This window comes from Rutidosis leptorrhynchoides, chromosome 4 (genome assembly GCF_046630445.1).
Source record: "Rutidosis leptorrhynchoides isolate AG116_Rl617_1_P2 chromosome 4, CSIRO_AGI_Rlap_v1, whole genome shotgun sequence".
NCBI classification, from domain to species: domain Eukaryota; kingdom Viridiplantae; phylum Streptophyta; class Magnoliopsida; order Asterales; family Asteraceae; genus Rutidosis; species Rutidosis leptorrhynchoides.
In genome coordinates, this window is record NC_092336.1 from 563,987,475 (window position 1) to 564,008,411 (window position 20,937).

The window sequence follows — 20,937 nt, forward strand, 5'->3', positions numbered from 1 at the left end:
AAACCCTTAGCGATATCGAACAACTCATCAAAAGTTTTCGCCGAGTTCCTACTAATCCTTTCTTGATAGTTATCATTCAAGGTTCGGTAGAAATCTTCTTTCAATATATGGTCATTCCCGACATACTCCGGGCAAAATAGGGTCTTTGATAAGAAGGTGGACTTGAGAGTGTTCAAATCCATTGACCCTTGCCTTAAAGTACGCAACTCGTCCTTAAGCCTCGAAAGATCGGCCGAAGTTCGGTACTCCTTGAAAAATTCCGCCTTAAACTCGTCCCACGTCAAACTCATACTTTGTTCTTCACCATAAAGTCGGATTTTCGCATCCCACCATAACTTGGCATCACCCCTCATCATGCTACTACCATACCTCGTCCTCTTATCGAGAGGGCATTTACTAGTACGAAAAGCCCCCTCCATATCGGAGATCCAACGAGCACTCTTGAGTGGGTCTCGTTCTCCCTCAAAGGTGGGAGGTTGAGCATCTTTGAAATTTTTATAGTGGAAGTCTCGCTTTCCAATGTTATCTTCTTGAAGAACAATCTTAACTTGTTCCTTGACTAGATTAACTACTTGCTCATCAATCAAATTTAAGAACATCTTCTTGACGTCCTCTAGAAAGGCCGTGTGACGCCTTTGCATAATGGCCTCAACCTTGGCCATGAACTAGGCGTCCTCGCTCGTACCTCCTTCATTGGTATCATGTCCGTTTCTCATCTTCATTCTATAAAAAGGAAATAGGTTAAACCATGAAACAAAGAGACATGACACAAATATACAAATACACCTCACCGCCCCATCTTGCTCAACAATCGTCGTACATCGCTTGTTTGACACGATTTAAACCCGTAACAATGGTAGCTAATCATTGTTACGCGAGCACGACGAATTAACTTGCTAGTACAATGTCTATCTCGCTTGATGATTGCAAACACAACACAAAGCAATTAGCGCTAGGTTAGTTCACATAAACCTAGGCACTAACCAATCCCCGGTCCGACCCGTCTCCTACAAGTCCCGCATAAAGCGCATACACAATAAAGTCTAAGTCTAGGCTCCTATCTCAAGTCGCCTAAATCCCTTAGACCATGCTCTGATATCACTTGTAATGACCCAACCAGTTATACAATCGAATACACGTAATAAAAATTTTTTTATACACAGTGTAGTGCGCGGCGCGCAGCACCTTAAATGCGCGGTGCGTACAAGGCCTGGCAGCCCGCTGTCCAAAATGTCCAATTTTCGTTTAAAGATCTCCCACTTCCCGACACTTTTAGATGAAACATTTTTCACAACACATTATAATAGTTAAAACTAACACGTTTCAATAATAAAACAAGTTTTACGAAACCGAGCCCACATATGCCGAAATACGAGTTTCGTACAAAACATAAGTTTCGACCACATTAGTTTAAATTCCAAACAACACTTTGGGCATGGTGTTTGGGGGTTAAACTACTCAAATCTTGGTCAAACTTCAAAAAGCTATACTTCCAAAAGCTTCTCCTATCAAAACAAAGCGGGATCACTAGTCCAAATGAATACCCTTTCTCTTGTCCACGCCGGAGCCTATAAAAAGGTAAACAACGAGAGGGTAAGCAAAACGCTTAGTGAATGCAATAGTTATACACATACATTTATAATATACCTACTTGCAAACACTTACACACATACCGCATACATGCTAGCAATATATTTAGCATACCATCTCAAGTACGAAGCTAAAAATCTCCAATACCGCAACTAGCATAAACAATAGCATATAATCGACATAATACAATATGCTACAAAACAACACACAACCATGGTTAACCATACTCGCGTCATGGTGCTACCGGCTCTTTGGTTCACACCATACGCATCGGTTATGATGCTACCGGCTCTTTGGTTCACGTCACAACCCGAGTCATACTCGCGCTAAGTGCTACCGGCTCTTTGGTTCACACTATAACACACGTACTACGATGCTACCGGCTCTTTGGTTCACATCATAGCACAATCGCACATACTATGGCACTACCGACTCTTTGGTTCATACCATAGCATACAAATAAATACATTATATACATACGCATATAATTATTCCACTCACCTTGTATCCAAAACGAAGGTAAGCCCACAATATCTTCAACCGTCAACGAAATCACCTATGATATTAACATAAAATCAACACTTATCTAAATGGGACCTTTAACTCGCCCAAATAGACTGCTTAGTGTAAGTGTTCACCCTTTATTCTCATAATACCAATCATAGGCCCAAACTTACCAACAATCACTAAAACTAGTGACCATGACATTAAATCACCCTACTATACACCACTAGGTCATTCAAAACCCTTTTTGACCCATTTCGAAGTCAACACACCCACTTAGGTCATCCACCACCCAAATACACTCATTTACAAAAACAACAAAGTGTGCTAGTGATTAACTATCCTTTTAAGACTCATAATCACCAATTAACATTTTGAAACCCTAGGTTACTTACTATTAAGTCCTCATGACTCAATCTTACCCAAGAACACCCAAAATCACCAAATATGGGTTTTATGTTCATCACTAACCCAAACCCTAACCCTTAAACAAATTAAAATAAGGAAATCAAAGTTAGGACATACCACCACAATCAAAACGTAGCTAAAGGCTAGATGAACAACTTTAATACTTGAGCTTTAACCCGAATCAAGCTTCTTCCGCCTTAATTTGAGCTTTCTCTCTCTCTCAAAGGGTTTCTCTCTCTAAAATTGTAGTGGGATTGAAGATGGTGTTGGTGGTTGTGTTGAATGTGTTTCAACCACCACAAAACTGGCCATAAGTGACCTAAACTCGGCCTCATGTGAAAGGACAATAATGCCCCTCATTAAACTTTAATTTAAAAAGCTGGAATCTGTGCACAGGGCTAGTGCGCGGCGAACACACTTAACCCTGCGCGGCACGCACAAGGTTCTGGGCAGGTTTCTGACCTCTGTTTAAATATATAATGCAGCCCACACTTTATGTACCATATTTACACTCTGTACAATAATTATTCGGGTCTTACAACCGTGCACCATTACTACGGGACTCAATGAGAGGATCAAAAACACTGCAAAAACAACACAACATAACAACAAAACTCAATCACGCAAGATAAGGCTACGGATTCGTGGATGTGGAACCTATTTGCTTGTAACTTTCGGTGAAAAAGAGATATTTCGGGTCGAGCCATCAATGATCTTGACTCTCTTATGGCACTACTAAATGCTTATGTGAAGCAAGATAAGGCTACGGATTCGTGGATGTGGAACCTAGCGGGTAATGGTTTATTTTCTACAAATAAGCTAGCAAGTGTTATAGATGAAAGGATTCTCAACTATGGGTCGTATGCAAATAATGAAGATTTTTTGAAGAATAATTTGGTTCCTTTTAAAGTCGCGATCTTCATATGGAGAGCATTAAAAAGGCGGATCCCGGTACGTACCGAACTCGATAAAAGAGGTATTGACTTGGATTCCGTTAGATGACCTTTGTGTGATGATGATGTGGAATCTATTGAGCATTCGTTAATTTTTTGTCGTCATGCGATGGACATTTGGGTTCGTGTTTATAAATGGTGGGGTCCTAGGGGCGGTTACAAACTTGAGTATTAGCGAATTGTTTAGAGGCAAATGCAACCGTTCTCTATCCCCGCTTTGGTCAAGTATTTGGCAATCTATTGAGTGGACGTGCGGCTACTTGATATGGAAGAATCGTAATCTAAAGGTGTTCTCTAATTCCTCTTGGTGTGGTCCGACGGGTTTGATGGAAATTCAACTCAAATCATTTGAATGGATTTCTACTCGCTTAAAGAATCATAGATTGGATTGGCTAGGTTGGATCCCGAATCCATGGTCTTGTCTTGTGTAATGTAATTGTTTAGTAGTTGCTATCTCCGCAACTTATGCTTTAACTCGTTTTCTTGTTGGTCTTGTTTGCTATTGTACGGTTCCCCCCCCCCCCCCCCCCCCCCCCCCTTAGCGGGCTTGTGGTAATATATTCTTGCATTTCGAAAAAAAAAAAAATGGGGGAGGTGAGATGTAGACAATCCTTCCCCTATCCAACAATAAAGACAAGTCATTTCTTCACCCGAAGTGAAACACTCCCAAGAGTACATAAAATATCCCTCTCAATGTTCTATGAATAGAGATATTGTTTCCAAAAAGGAGCCTATAATAAAAATAAAATTTTAAAAATGAGACGCCATGAAAATGGTAGAATCAAATTTTCATGGATTTTAAATTCTGTCTGGAATTCAATTTAGACTTTAAGCAACAGTTAAATCACTAATAAATCAACGCTTGTTGTTGATACGATTAATAAAGCCAAAAACAACAACAAAATAAAAAAACCCCATATACGAGATGTGAGAGAGGTGAGATGTAGACATGCAAAAACCTCAAGACAATATGAACCATCACGAGCTACAACCACGCATTCAAAACCCATCACACAAAGATGAGTACTGATTCTAGACATTAGATAATACTAATCTAATATTTAAACATACAATTAAAAATGAGTACTGATTCATGACAATCCTAATCTAACAATTAAGGAAGATGTTCCAAGTTCGTTTCTCAGCAGTTTCATTGTTGTTGGCTGCTATACCGTATTAAAAAATGAGTACTAATTTAGACAATGCTTAACGGTTACCTGTATTAATTAATTTGGTTAAGCAGGTAATTATTGTTGATTTGGAGCAATGAGAATCAGAGTAATACAGTACGGAGTATATAAAGTAGCACACCAGTACTGATTAGATTTACAAAATTAATTAACTAATCTTAGCTGTATCGAACTAACTTATTGAATTTGAGTATGTGAGTTCGACTATGATGGTAAATTATGGTGATTGAGTGTGCGTGTTTACCCGTTCTTAAAAATATATGGGGTAGTGGGGATTTATTTGGGTGGCTAACTTAAGACTTAAAGGGTATAAGTTGGCAATTATTAGATGTATAAAAATATTCAAATTAGATCTTATTTGGGTGGCTAAGGAAAAAAAGAAGAAAAAAAAAGTACAAAATATTCAAATTAGCGTTTTATATTAATTATAGGGATAGGGATATTAATCAAACCGTAAAATTTTCAAACAAACCATAACAGTACAACCTTAAAAAGAAATTTCCAAAAAGCCTTTGCAAGTCGCAATGTGTCTTACGACTTTGCGAACGTCTTATCGCAAACCGAGTAAGATGGAAAATTTCCATATCACGATATTCTTTTGATCCGTAGTTCATATTTAGTTTAAAGTGTGTATTTTTAGAGGTCTATGTGTTATTATTAGAACCGAAGTCCCAACTTTTATCCAAAAATCGATCGTGCATTGCATTTTGCGATTTATGTACAAATATGTGATTTTCAAGTTGTGTAATGCATCTCAAATTGATTGAGGGCATTCGTTTAGTTTTAGTCAATAAGGGTGGAATGCTAAACGAATAACAATCTAGAGTGTTATATGGCAAATTATGAGCGGTCAAAGTACGTTTAAAAGTCAATCAACGAAAAACGGCCAAACTGAAGGTCTTCGATGCCGAATTCTGAAAAATTATCGGGGCAAACAGCCTTCGAATTTTAAGGAATCGTTACAGAGACAAACACACAATCCAATGCTAAACTAACATAAACTTGAGAGAATGAACGGATACTAGCTGAAACTAACACTCAGAACTATAGTGAACACACTACTCAAATAAAGAGCCATATACGATTATACAATGCGTAAAAGACTACGATTCACACATGTAGGACTAAACGACTACTATATTTACGGACTGCTAATAATTTGATTTGTGTTCTTATTATTGTTTCGAATCAAATTTTGTTAGTCATAGTTTCTTTTCTTTTTTTTTGAAAAACCAAATACAATATAATGAGACTTTTTTTTGAAAAAATATATAAGCAATAAACGACTACATTTAAGACAACCTAACTAAACTTAACTTTATCAGAATATAAATTTCGTTAACATAATCTAGTCAAATACTTTATTTTTTAATTTTTTTTTTTTTTTTTTTTTTTTTCATTCTATAAACCTTTGGATTTTATATAAAAGCTCCAAGCTTTGAGGGTCATAGCCAAAAAGGTGAGTAAAGTCAACATTTAAAGAGGGGAGCAAAAAAGTAGATTGTCAGCATTGGCGTGCATAACATAGCAGATTGGGCTCTGTTGGAGTCTTGATTTTAATCACTACAACCTCCAAATCACTTCAATCAATCTCTTCAAATTACAACTAAAATCATTCACACTCAAAACAAAAAGATTTCAACTTGAAAGCATTCTTTCACCTTCCTCCTTTATTTTTTTCTTTAATAGTAGTACAAGAAAAAAAGAAAAAAAAAAGTTTATTTCAAAAACCCCTAAATTTTAGGGTTTAAAAAAACAAAGCAAAAGGCCAAAGATTCTGAAGAAAGTTAGTAGTAGTGGTTCTGTGGGATTCTTTGCAAAACTGGGTAAGCACTGAAATTGGAGTTTAGTGTAAAATGGTTCCTGCTTTTGAGTGGACACATAATATGGAAAACACCTTGTCTTCTTCTAATGGTTGTCTGTCTGTCTTTATTTTTTCTTTGGGCGGAGATAGTCTTGTTTTCTGCTTTTTGCATGCTTTGTTGTTTTATTATGCACATTCTAATATTTAGTCATAAAAAAAATGTTTATGTTTATGTTCTGTTTCTAAATAGGACTTGTTCCAATTCCAGCATATAATGTTTTCAAATTCTATGTAAAATAATAAAGATGCTGTTTTGATGGCCATTTTGAGGTGGGTTTACCATTTACAAGTTGATGCTAATTGCTGGACAAAAATAGATAAAAAGCTATGGGGTTTTGAAGTGGCTACTAGGAGAGTGGCTCTTGGGTTTGTTGTCTCTTGATTTCTTTTAAAAATCAAGTGGGAAACATGCACTATTTTTTTTAATGGATTCTGCTGCTTACTAAGCATCATTACATATGGGGGATTTCCATTAAGTTTGTTAATTAACTGATTTTGTGATGTTTTATTATTTTATTTATTTATTGATTTCACTTGTACATAAACAGAGCAATAGATGCTTGTTGTCTGCCGTTTCCATGGCTTCTTTCAACTGATTTCAAGATGCTGTTTTCCATCTGTTTTGCTGGGTTTTCTCATCTTCAATGGTAAATTTCATTTCAGTATATTTTACTCCTTACTAAAAATCATAACTTTTTTTTTTATCTTTTACATATTTTCAACAAGAAAATTGTATATTGTACTCCGTGTACATAAAATATACTGTAAAATATATTGAGACAAGAAAAAACAAAGTGTTAGTTTTTTGACAGAAATTTATACAAAAATAGTGAAATAAGTGGGTGGGTGGAGTCAGATTTGTGCTTGTGGGGGTGTCTTATATTTTCATGTTTATTATTATTATTATTATTAATTATTATTATTATTATTATTATTATTATTATTATTATATTATTATTATTGTTGTTGTCGTTATCGTCGTCGTTATTGTTATTATCGTTATTATTACTACTATTACTATATTATTATTATTATTATTATTATTATTATTATTATTATTATTTATTATTAATTATTAATTATAATAATAATAATTATAATAATAATAATTATTATTTACATTTACATTTACATATATACTAATACGCACAAAATATTTGGTCGTTTTATGCTTTGATAATTGTAGTTTCGGCTAGGAAGAATTTGAGTCAAATGACCTATATCTTTTTAAGGGTAGAAATCGTATACCAACTGAAATGTCCCGTTCTTATTGATTAAAAACGTTCCATATTAATTGATTTCGTTGCGAGGTTTTGACCTCTATATGAGACGTTTTTCAAAGACTGCATTCATTTTAAAACAAACCATAACCTTTATTTCATCAATAAAGGTTTAAAAAGCTTTACGTAGATTATCAAATAATGATAATCTAAAATATCCTGTTTACACACGACCATTACATAATGGTTTACAATACAAATATGTTACAACAAAATAAGTTTCTTAAATGCAGTTTTTACACAATATCATACAAGCATGGACTTCAAATCTCGTCCTTATTTAAGTATGCGACAGCGGAAACTCTTAATAATCACCTGAGAATTAACATGCTTAAAACGTCAACAAAAATGTTGGTGAGTTATAGGTTTAACCTATATATATCAAATCATAATAATAGACCACAAGATTTCATATTTCAATACACATCCCATACATAGAGATAAAAATCATTCATATGGTGAACACCTGGTAACCGACATTAACAAGATGCATATATAAGAATATCCCCATCATTCCGGGACACCCTTCGGATATGATATAAATTTCGAAGTACTAAAGCATCCGGTACTTTGGATGGGGTTTGTTAGGCCCAATAGATCTATCTTTAGGATTCGCGTCAATTAGGGTGTATGTTCCCTAATTCTTAGATTACCAGACTTAATAAAAAGGGGCATATTCGATTTCGATAATTCAACCATAGAATGTAGTTTCACGTACTTGTGTCTATTTTGTAAATCATTTATAAAACCTGCATGTATTCTCATCCCAAAAATATTAGATTTTAAAAGTGGGACTATAACTCACTTTCATAGATTTTTACTTCGTCGGGAAGTAAGACTTGGCCACTGGTTGATTCACGAACCTATAACAATATATACATATATATCAAAGTATGTTCAAAATATATTTACAACACTTTTAATATATTTTGATGTTTTAAGTTTATTAAGTCAGCTGTCCTCGTTAGTAACCTACAACTAGTTGTCCACAGTTAGATGTACAGAAATAAATCGATAAATATTATCTTGAATCAATCCACGACCCAGTGTATACGTATCTCAGTATTGATCACAACTCAAACTATATATATTTTGGAATCAACCTCAACCATGTATAGCTAACTCCAACATTCACATATAGAGTGTCCATGGTTGTTCCGAAATATATATAGATGTGTCGACATGATAGGTCGAAACATTGTATACGTGTCTATGGTATCTCAAGATTACATAATATATAATACAAGTTGATTAAGTTATGGTTAGAATAAATTTGTTACCAATTTTCACGTAGCTAAAATGAGAAAAATTATCCAATCTTGTTTTACCCATAACTTCTTCATTTTAAATCCGTTTTGAGTGAATCAAATTGCTATGGTTTCATATTGAACTCTATTTTATGAATCTAAACAGAAAAAGTATAGGTTTATAGTCGAAAAAATAAGTTACAAGTCATTTTTGTAAAGGTAGTCATTTCAGTCGAAAGAACGACGTCTAGATGACCATTTTAGAAAACATACTTCCATTTTGAGTTTAACCATAATTTTTGGATATAGTTTCATGTTCATAATAAAAATCATTTTTTCAGAATAACAACTTTTAAATCAAAGTTTATCATAGTTTTTAATTAACTAACCCAAAACAGCCCGCGGTGTTACTACGACGGCGTAAATCCGGTTTTACGGTGTTTTTCGTGTTTCCAGGTTTTAAATCATTAAGTTAGCATATCATATAGATATAGAACATGTGTTTAGTTGATTTTAAAAGTTAAGTTAGAAGGATTAACTTTTGTTTGCGAACAAGTTTAGAATTAACTAAACTATGTTCTAGTGATTACAAGTTTAAACCTTCGAATAAGATAGCTTTATATGTATGAGTCGAATGATGTTATGAACATCATTACTACCTTAAGTTCCTTGGATAAACCTACTGGAAAAGAGAAAAATGGATCTAGCTTCAACGGATCCTTGGATGGCTCGAAGTTCTTGAAGCAGAATCATGACACGAAAACAAGTTCAAGTAAGATCATCATTTGAAATAAGATTGTTATAGTTATAGAAATTGAACCAAAGTTTGAATATGATTATTACCTTGTATTAGAATGATAACCTACTGTAAGAAACAAAGATTTCTTGAGATTGGATGATCACCTTACAAGATTGGAAGTGAGCTAGCAAACTTGAAAGTATTCTTGATTTTATGTAACTAGAACTTGTAGAATTTATGAAGAACACTTAAAACTTGAAGATAGAACTTGAGAGAGATCAATTAGATGAAGAAAATTGAAGAATGAAAGTGTTTGTAGGTGTTTTTGGTCGTTGGTGTATGGATTAGATATAAAGGATATGTAATTTTGTTTTCATGTAAATAAGTCATGAATGATTACTCATATTTTTGTAATTTTATGAGATATTTCATGCTAGTTATTATTATTATTATTATTATATTATTTTTACTATTATTAATTATAATCATTATTTATTATTATTAATATTAATTATTAATTATTAAATTATTTTATAAACTCTCCGTATTGGGTTTTTTAAGAAAGAGAGAGTGCATTTATTTTAACTTATTTTTGTGTGTGGAGTGTGTGTTACTGTTGGGTTTGTCTCCTGGGTTAACCCGGAGTCCATGGGCTCTGCCCCTAAACCAGGACACAATCTCTTTATCCCTTCATTTCTCTTCTTCTTCATTAGCAACTTGCAAGTCATTAAACATATTAGACTAGTACAAATCCAACCCCCCATTTTCTCTCTCTCTCTCTCTAAAGATTCTTTTTTTAACAAATATATATACACATCTTTACTCAGATCTTCTTTCTTCTTCCTAATTTGAAAAACCCACATCCATTACACAAAGGTTTATTCAAGAGACATTGATAAAAATGCAATCTTGAAGTTGGGCTTAATACTTCAATTTATTAGGGTTATATGATGTTTAGAATTAGGGATATCATGATTATTAGTTGATTTCAGCTGAAAACTAGATAAATAGTTTATCTGGAGGGGAGTTAGATTGGGTTTCAGAAGCTGTGCAGGATGAAGTTCATGAAACTTGGATCAAAGCCTGATTCATTTCAGACTGAAGATAATGTTTGGTAAATTTCTGTTCCAAATGCACATCTTAACTTAGATTATTACTATCTGTTAATCATCTAGTATTTGATTTGTAGACATTTAGGTCAGAATAGTCAAGTTAATTTATAATGCCATGTTAATTAATTAATTAATTGATGCAGTCCCAACTGTTACCAGTATATGTTAATTTATAGTTTCTTATTAATATCAGTTTCTTGATTAAACAATTCGGTAACTTACATGATCTATTGGCCATAATTTCAGAGTTATGTGTACTAATTTGATGCCCAAATCTAAGCACCATAGATTTATGCGTACTAATTTTAGAGTTATGTGTACTAATTTTAGGTATGTGGCTTCAGAGTTGGCAACCGATATTGTCATAAATGTAGGAGATGCAAAGTTCTATTTACATAAGGTAAAAACAACTGTACAAAATATCCTTACACATAAATAAAAATAAATATATTTAAAACGACAATTGTTTCTGCAGTTTCCATTGTTATCAAAGAGCGCTCGTTTACAGAAATTAGTAGCGAGTACTAATGACGGGATCGGGAATGGAGATGAAATTGACATTCACGATATTCCTGGTGGTCCTGCTGCTTTTGAGATATGTGCCAAATTCTGTTACGGTATGACTGTAACCTTAAACGCGTACAATGTCGTTAACGCTCGTTGTGCAGCTGAGTATCTCGAGATGCATGAAACAATGGAGAAAGGAAACCTGATTTATAAAATCGATGTTTTCCTTAACTCGAGTCTATTCAGAAGCTGGAAAGATTCAATCATAGTACTCCAAACCACCAAATCGATGATGTTTTTGTCTGATGAATTTAAGTTAGTAAGCCATTGCATCGATGCGATAGCTTCAAAGGTGTCGGTTGATGTTTCAAAGGTTGACTGGTCTTATACTTATAATCGTACGAAGCTTCCGGAAGAAAATAATAATCACGTGTTAAATGAAGGTCTTAGAAGCATTAGCGTGCCAGCCGATTGGTGGGTCGAGGATTTGGCTGAACTCGAGCTCGATTTATACAAACGGGTCCTCGTGAATATTAAAAACAAGGGTTTAGTACAAGATGAAGTGATCGGCGAAGCTTTGAAAGCTTTTGCTTTTAGACGATTACCGGGTTTAAACAAAGGTGTGATACAAAACGGTGATATGATTAGAACTAGGTCGATAGTTGAAACCATCGTGTGGCTTTTGCCATCTGAGAAAGGTTGCGTTTCATGTAGTTTCTTGCTAAAGCTTCTAAAAATGGCAAGTTTGGTGGACTTGGGAGAAATTGGAAAGATGGAATTGGTCAAAAAGATTGGTCAACAACTTGAAGAGGCGTCGGTGCAGGATCTTTTGATCCGAGCCAAAGAAAGTGAGCCGACGATTTATGATGTGAAGATGGTTCAGAATATAGTTGAGCAGTTTAAGGTTCGAGATCAAGATCGAAACGGGAAGTTTGAAGAGGGAAACGAGATTCAAGAAGTGACGAAATCAAGCGGAGGGATATTATCGGAAGCTTCGAAGTTAATGGTCGCGAAACTTGTTGATTCGTATCTTGCTGAGATTGCAAAAGACCCGAACCTACCTCTTTCAATGTTCATGGATCTTGCTGAGATGGTTTCTTGCTTTTTGAGGCCATCGCACGATGGGATTTATAGAGCCATCGATATGTATCTTAAGGTACATTACTCTATTCGTATGTTCATTTTAGTAGTCAGTATGGTTATCGACCAAATGTTCTATTTAGATGATGAAACTGATTATCAAAGTTTAAATAAGCTAATGTTACATAAATTTGCTTGTTTATCTAATTCGTGCGGCGGTTTTATGACTAGCCCGCCCCGTTTTGCCCAAAAACATCTAATAAGTTGCTCAACGTTAAAAAGTCGGGTCAAAGTCGGTCAAAAGTTTGACTTTTGTCTGGCGTTGTTTTAGTGTAAATGGAAGTCCGAAGCCCATTTAAAAATTAGATGTGAAAACACCGACTTACATAGTATCACTTAAAGATAAAATAACAAATACACCATAATTATAGGAAAAAATTATAAGTAACCTATATATTGTCTAAACTAAAATTTGTAAATCAGTAAATTTTTTAAATATATTTATGTTTGAAATATTTATAGTTAGAAGTCAACGTAAAGTCAGCGCCCGTCTTAGACCCCAACTCAACCTTTCAAGGTCCTTACTCGTCTCCGTCTTTTTCATCCTTGCTTTTACACCAATCAAATCTCACCGGTCCCACCCCTTATCTGTAAAGGATAGTTGTATTTATGGATTCTTGCTTAACTAACTGACATTTGCCAAACAGTCTTGACTTTTGACAATTCATCATAGAACAAGTTTTGTATTTTTGTAATGTTTTCGCTATTTGTTGTGTAGGCCCACCCTGGGATTAGCAAGAGTGAGAGGAAGAAGATATGCAAATTGATGGACTGCAAGAAGCTCTCGGTTGATGCATGCATGCACGCGGTTCAAAACGAGCGGCTTCCGTTACGTGTGGTGGTTCAAGTACTCTTCTTCGAACAGGTTCGCGCTGCAGCTTCATCTGGCAGTAGCACACCTGACTTACCGAAAGCAATCAAGGACCTAAATAGCGCGTCTCATGGCAGTTCGAGGTCAACCACGACTAACACGGAAGAAGATTGGGACGCGGTGGCTTCAGCCGAAGAACTTAAAGCCTTAAGGGGTGAGCTAGCCGCGCTCAGATTGGAAAGGAACGGTGGTAGTCATGCAAAGAGCCCGCTTGCAGAAAAGGGTCCGGTTCATAAAGTCAAAGGTCTACTTGCGACAAAAAGAATGTTGACTAAAATATGGTCGAGTAAAGGTGGCGGTGGGACCACGGAGAATAGTGGATCGGATTCTTCCGGAAGTCTCGGGTCTGGTAACCGTGATGAAGTGAAAACAATAGCAACGCCTTCAAGAAAAGGGCGGCATTCGGTATCTTAAAGGTCTGCTTTATATAGTCTTTTGTTAATGGGATTATTATCGTAGCAAATGATTAAAAAAAGTAAAATCCTAGATGGTATGTGTTGTTAACTTAGGTATTCGATCATAAATGTAGTAGTGATTTTCTTAAGTTATGGATCTTTAGAATTTAGGGTCAAAAAGCTTAGGCCTTGTTTACTTTCCGCTTAATTGTCTATCTATACAAAGCTCTTATTACAAAAGGATGCTTTGTTGCTTGTTTTTTGCATAATGTAGAGAAAATGTATGTTTATTGAAAGGTTAGAAATAATCCTCTACTATTCAAAGTTTCAAACAGAGCCATAACCAAACATTAACATTTGTACCCTTTCGAAGTATGATGTTATTTAGAGAGGAAGACATTGATATGAAAGAATTTTTTTGTAAAAGTGTAAACATATACTCGAAAAAAGTTAGTGGTTACATGCAATTTGATTAATGAACAACACCGATTACTTTCCCAATTTATATTAATGAAAATAAAAAATAAAGCATATAAAGTTCATATCAAATTTTATAGCTTAGACTGAGTATATAATAAGAATAAATTAATACTCCGTAAATGATTTATCTATCCATTGCACTTAAGACTGATTAGGAGTATAATTGCCCTTCAAAAACCACCCACTTCATAAATATCAACCATAATACTCTCAACTGTTTATGGTAAAAGAAAAATAAATTAACAAATAGGTGTTTTAGAATCACCATTTATCAACGATCCATTTGCTAACCATAGTCGTAAGTAATTATATAGAAAAAACTACGATCCATTTGCTAACCATAGTCCTAGGTAATATATAGAAAAAGGTACGACGTTGATCCCTCATGTTTACCCAATATTACATGTTTGTTATTTTTTGACGCGGTTGTTCACCCACCCATTGACGTTCATTTTTGACGCGGTTGCCACTAACGTTTATAAGTGATAGCATGTGCGTGGCGTGTGAGGACAATTTCGTCATTTTACCTTTTCTTTCATATCTTCTTCTTACATCATGTGTTTACACTTTACACAACTACAATTACAATCATTTCTAATTAAGTAACCCTAAAGCTACCAAAATCAAACGCTCATACACTCCTACAAAATCAAACACCTATATTTATAAGGGATGTCAATGGATCGGATAAGGATCGGGTGAGGCCGTATCCATATCCATATTCATTTATTTTTGTTCATCCATATCCATATCCATTTAATTTCAGCTTATCGCGCCGGAGCTTTTTGCCACCCATCACGCACCACAGAGACTCGATGGTGACGTGATGTTGGTGTTTTTGATGCGTTCACGCTGAATTACAACTAGTCTTAGTGTGTTAGTCATTATTGATGGGCTTTTATTTTTTAAAAAAGGGCTTATCACCTATTTGCCCATTTTTTTTACCCCTTTCTGAGCTGGAACCCTAAAAAAAAAATTGAGAATTTGCCCGCGCAAGGCGCAAGGATCATTAGTCCTTGCGACTTGCACCCTTGTGTACAAACGCAAGGCGCAAGGTTCATTACTTGCGTCCTTGCGGCCTTGCGCCTTGTCAGAATGGATTTTTTCTGATTTCTGGATAAGATTTTGTTAGATTTTTTGTACCTTTACGGATAAGATTTTGTACCTGTGTATTTAGTGAGGCTAGAACTCCAGATAACCAATTTCATTTCACTTCATTTCCAAATAGATCATGTCATTAGAGCATCGTTAAGGTACACTTTTATCTATTTTTTCACTAATTTGTGTATTAATGAGCTGTAGTAATGATGAAACATTTGTTGTTCATGTATGTTGTGGGGGTAATTTTGAATTTGTTAACAACATACCTATGTATCTGCCTCTTGATTGTTTTAGAACCAGATTAAAACTACCACTTGCTCCACAAAAACTAATAAATCGAAGAGTATTGTTAAGGAAAGTTCTTAAAAAAATTGATTTGCCACTTAATGCACCTGTTTCGCTGAGAAATATTGATAATAATCATATTTTTGATATTACTGATGATCATGAAGATTTTTTTGAGTTTTTAAAACACGCTGTCTCAAACGAGCCTATTGATATTTATGTTGTCGACAAAGTAAGAATGCTTCAACCCCAACAAAATCCACAAACACACCATCTCCAATAAAACCTAGAAACACTCCAGCCCCAACAAAATCCACAAACACACAGTCTCCAACAAAACCTTCGAATACTCGATCTCAACCAAACAAACAAACACACCATCTGCAAGAAGAACAGACTGAAATACACAATTCCGAACCAAACCTCGAAACACACCATTTGGAAGAAGAACATGCTGAAATACCACCTCCAAACACAGAAGAATTTGATTTCTTCAACCATGGCGCCGAGAACGTGTGTAAAATAAAAAAAATAAAGAACCCGTTTATACATGTTGTTGCGTCAAGTGAATCGGATGAAGCAAGTGACGAGGAAGATGAAGATGAAGAAGATGAAGAAAAACAAGATTTATTCTGGAATATGCCAACTTTACACAGTCAGCAAGATGAAGAAAACCCAGAATTTACGACCCCAATTCCAACCACGTATCAGGTATCTGATTTGGTCAAAGTTCGTCAAACGTTTTCGAACAAGGAAAAATTCCTAAACCAGCTATTTACAAAATGCCTTGAAGAAAACTTTCAAATAAAGCCTGTAAAGCCGGATAAATCTCGGTACACCGCTAAATGTGTGTTGCCAAATTGTGAGTGGAAATATAGTGCATACAAAATAAGACATACTAAAAACTTTATGGTTAAGAAGTTGCATGTGACAACCCGAAAATTTCTGACCAAATTTAAACTTTATCTTTAAATGATTTAATATTTTCGACACGATAATCAAAGTCTGTAATGTTGAGTCTCAAGTTTTGGAACTATATTCATGTAATCAATTATTTTTTGACTGTTCTCGAAGATTCACGAACAATATATATATATATATATATATATATATATATATATATATATATATATATATATATATATATATATATATATATATATATATATATATATATATATATATATATATATATGATTTCAAGTTATTTAGTAAACGATAGTAACATTCGATTATTGATTCGATTGATATTTAGATAAGTTAATTAAACGTTTAAGATGAACCAGTAAAACACTAATTTGCTACAGTATTTTCGAATTGCTACAGTACCCGAAAAGCTACAGTGTTTTCGAAAATCACTATTTGCTACAGTAAAAAACCTTTGCTACAGTAACTTTGCTACAGTAAAAACACTATTTCAAAATGAAAATGTATATATGTATATGTATATACTACGAGACGATGATTTATAGAAGCAAATAACGAAAACACTTAATTGATTAAAGCTACACTTCGAGTGACATAGTTTATCAATGATTAAGTTTAATTTTTGATAAAGGTACACGTCGCGTAATGAAAAGTACTAGTTTTCTAAGCGTACGAAAATGCATTCGAGAAACCGGAACCGGGACATAAGTCGAGTGATGACGTACGACTTATCGGAACAAAAATTTCAAGTCAACTATGCATGTGAATTTAATATAATATATAATTAATTATATAAATTAAATATATTATATTTATAATTAAATAATATGTCGACAAACTAGAAGTTAAACGTTCCTGAGCTGGATTAATAGGCCATGCGATCGCATGGCCAATGCTCATCAAACCCATGCGATCGCATGGGGGAGCTGGTGACAAAATGTGCTATAAAAGCACTCGATCTGGTTCCAGTTTTATCAATCTATATCTCTCGATATCTCTCTCTATGTATATATTTATATATTATTATTATTATTATTATTATTATTATTATTATTATTATTATTAATTATTATTATTATTATTAATATTATTAAGATTAATATTATTATTAATCTTATCATTATTAGTAGTATTAGTATTATTATTATTTATATATAAAATACTACGACGAGGTCATGAGCGTGTCACTTTCAAAACTGGTTTTCAAACGGGATAGAGCTAAGGAAACTATGGGTTATAGCTATGGAGGTTATGGGTAATATTCATGGGTACTGTTCGCAAGTCAAACCTAGTGTTTATCATCTCTGTTACGTCTACGTACTTTCCTGCAATATTGAATCACAATATTGATACGTGAGCATTCATATCTTATCTTTTATATATTAATTGTGTATCCATGTCTAGTGCTCGAGTATATATGTTTATGCATGCTTGTATGCTAAATTTTGTCGTTAAACAGTTTATGATAAATCACGAATTAAATACATATATTACTGATAAAAGGTATATGGTATGCATGTTTTTGGAAAGCTGGCGAAAAATCAATAACTTTTCATTTAAAAATCGCGTAATTTCGGTGAACGAATTAAAAGATATGATCAACTGAATTATGATTGACATTAATTAAAATTGCTTTTGAATCTGCAATTGATATTTAAACAACTTGTATGTAAGATTGATAAATTGGATTTTTGAATATTACTAGCCGAGTAAATGAATCCTTATATAAGGCACTTCTTGTATTGTTGAACAATTGTCAAAATTGATTATTTTATCATATTTTAAAGCCTTATAAAAACTATAGTCTAATTTTACAAGAGTTGGGAAACTATGTGAAATGTTAAAAAGTTTCGATTATCATAATCATTCAGCTATAGTATTGAATCAGATTGACTTTTTGAAATGACTTTTGATAACTTTTGTATGTCAATCTCGAGCATTAGGATTATGATACACTATGACCTGACCTAGCTTGATAGACATTTATTGACCAACATATATTCTCTAGGTTGAGATCTACGGTTATTTGGTAATCCGAGTTTCAGTCACATTTTGGTGAACGACTTTATATGCTGCTAAGGTGAGTTTCATTTGCTCCCTTTTTAATTTCTTTTGCAATCTATATTTTTGGGCTGAGAATACATGCACTTTATTTTAAACGCAATGGATACAAGTACATACTAAATTCTACACCGAGTTTGAACCAAAAATCCCTTAGCTTTGGTAACTAGTAACTGCCGGTTATAAGAACTGGTGGGCGCGAGTAGTTATATATGGATCCATAGGGCTTGACATCCCCGTCTGTTCCAGGTATAGAAACCCTAGCCTGAACTATAAATCAGACGTATGCTATTTAAGGTTAGTACACGTTGGATTGCGTGTATTGTACATGTTGGTTGCATGTATGTTAAAACAGGGGTACTTATTATAATGTTAAAGCTTAGTTACCAGGGTGCTCAATTTTGTAGAATATTTTGATAAACGTTTCTGGATGAAACAACTGAAATCTTGTGATCCACCTTTTTGTACAGATTATACAAAATATTAAAACTATGAACTCATCAACCTTTGTGTTGACACTTGTTAGCATGTTTATTCTCAGGTTCCCTAGAAGTCTTCCGCTGTTTGCTTATATGTTAGACAAGCTATGTGCATGGAGTCTTACATGGTATATTTTTCAAGGAAACGTTGCATTCACCAAATCATCACCATGTATCTTATTTTGACTGCATTGTCAATGGAAGTACTATAGTAAACTATTATATTACCGTGATTGTCTATATGTAGAAATCATCAGATGTCGAAAACCTTTGATTTAAATATTCATTTATGGTGTGCCTTTTCAAAAGAATGCAATATTTACAAAACGTATCATATAGAGGTCAAATACCTCGCAATGAAATCGATGAATGACATGTTCGTCCATATGGATTTAGAGCGATCGTCACAGTTGGTATCATCGTTGGTCCTAGAGAACCAGGTCTTGCATGAGTGTGTCTAACTAATAGTTGTTAAGATGCATTAGTAAGTCTGGACTTCGACCGTGTCTGCATGTTAAAAGTTTTGCTTATCATTTCTTGTCAGAAATTACATGCTTATCATTCTTAAGTCTAGACACGTTTTCCTGCATTTATTGCATAAATAGTGTATAGACAAAAATTCATATCTTAGCGTATCTATTACTGTAAACTTTTCCTGACATCTTCCGAAAATTTCTCCGTGATTTATGGAATTTGGTATTATATATACATATGTAAATTATGTATTGAAGAATACCAAACTAAATTCTATAATCCAATTCATATCAAAAATCATCTCCCTAATTATACAAGATGGATCCCGTATCTAGTTCAAATTTCTTAAACTCTGACAGCTATTTCGATATGGATATTCACCTGAATTTCGAAGACAGTGTAACCGGAATGGATCAACCAATCAGCCATCACCTATTCTGGATGAATTGGGGATGGGTTCTGATGTCGTAGCATGGGGGTACGAAATAGTACTATATTTTACTACGAAATACGTTACAAATTACACAAGTTGTAATTATTTATTTACAAATGGGATACACCTAAACCTTGCTACAACACTATAGGCAGTGTACCTAATCGTAGAGTAGTATAGTTTTTAGTAAGTCCGGTTCGTTCCACAGGGAGCGGGCTTATTGCACACTATATTTTTAAACAACTATATTTGTACAAAATATATATAATTATATATAATAATATATAAAAGGGGGTTTAGCGTTTAATGACCGGTTTGTCGATTTATATTTTAAGCGAAGCGTATAGTAAATTACGATATTTAAATAACAAAATAAAATAAATAACAATAATTAAAATGACAATAAATAAAAGTACGAGGAAATATGAAATAAAATATATTACGCTTATTTAAGCTTCCGTAACCATGATGTTTGACGTGTTGATTTTAAGTTTTATGCCCATGGGTTAATTGTTCTTTGTCCTGGATTATTCAATATGTCCGTCTGGTTTTTGTCCATAACAGTCCATCAGTCATAAATATAAAGTGCGAGTGTCCTCGTCAAATTATCCTTATATCCGAAGTCAAATATTCCAACTAATTGGAGACTTAAACTGTAACAAGGTCTTGATACTTTGTTTAATAATTACACCAGGATATCGACTGCGTGTAACCCAAGGTTTTAATACTTTGTTATCAATTATGCCAAGTGTCCTTGTACATAATTTCACCCCTGTTTTAATAATTCCATAGACTATTAATCCATTCCCGTGTTCGGTTAAATGAACGATTATTCGTACATATAAATATCCCGCCCATCGTGTCCGATCGAGTGTATATAGTTATTTATAGGTACGT

The 20,937-nt window shown here is 34.0% G+C and overlaps 1 protein-coding gene across 1 annotated transcript; it reads left to right on the plus strand.

Annotated features, from left to right (window-relative positions):
• Positions 1 to 6,327: 6,327 nt before the first annotated feature.
• On the plus strand, positions 6,328 to 14,072 carry LOC139845334 (phototropic-responsive NPH3 family protein NPY2-like). The gene is made up of 6 exons (XM_071835586.1): positions 6,328 to 6,471; positions 7,058 to 7,156; positions 10,768 to 10,889; positions 11,218 to 11,287; positions 11,363 to 12,550; positions 13,253 to 14,072. Exons 3-6 carry the CDS (start codon positions 10,831 to 10,833, stop codon positions 13,817 to 13,819), a joined length of 1,884 nt encoding a protein of 627 aa, XP_071691687.1. The 5' UTR covers positions 6,328 to 6,471; positions 7,058 to 7,156; positions 10,768 to 10,830; the 3' UTR covers positions 13,820 to 14,072.
• The last annotated feature ends 6,865 nt before the right edge of the window (positions 14,073 to 20,937 follow it).

Bases quoted from the DNA above. Each gene is read 5' to 3' on its own strand.
- LOC139845334 (XM_071835586.1), top strand. From the start codon at position 10,831: ATGAAGTTCATGAAACTTGGATCAAAGCCTGATTCATTTCAGACTGAA. The intron at 11,288-11,362 runs GTAAAAACAACT...TTGTTTCTGCAG, and splicing joins CAAAGTTCTATTTACATAAG to TTTCCATTGTTATCAAAGAG. The intron at 12,551-13,252 runs GTACATTACTCT...TTTGTTGTGTAG, and splicing joins CCATCGATATGTATCTTAAG to GCCCACCCTGGGATTAGCAA.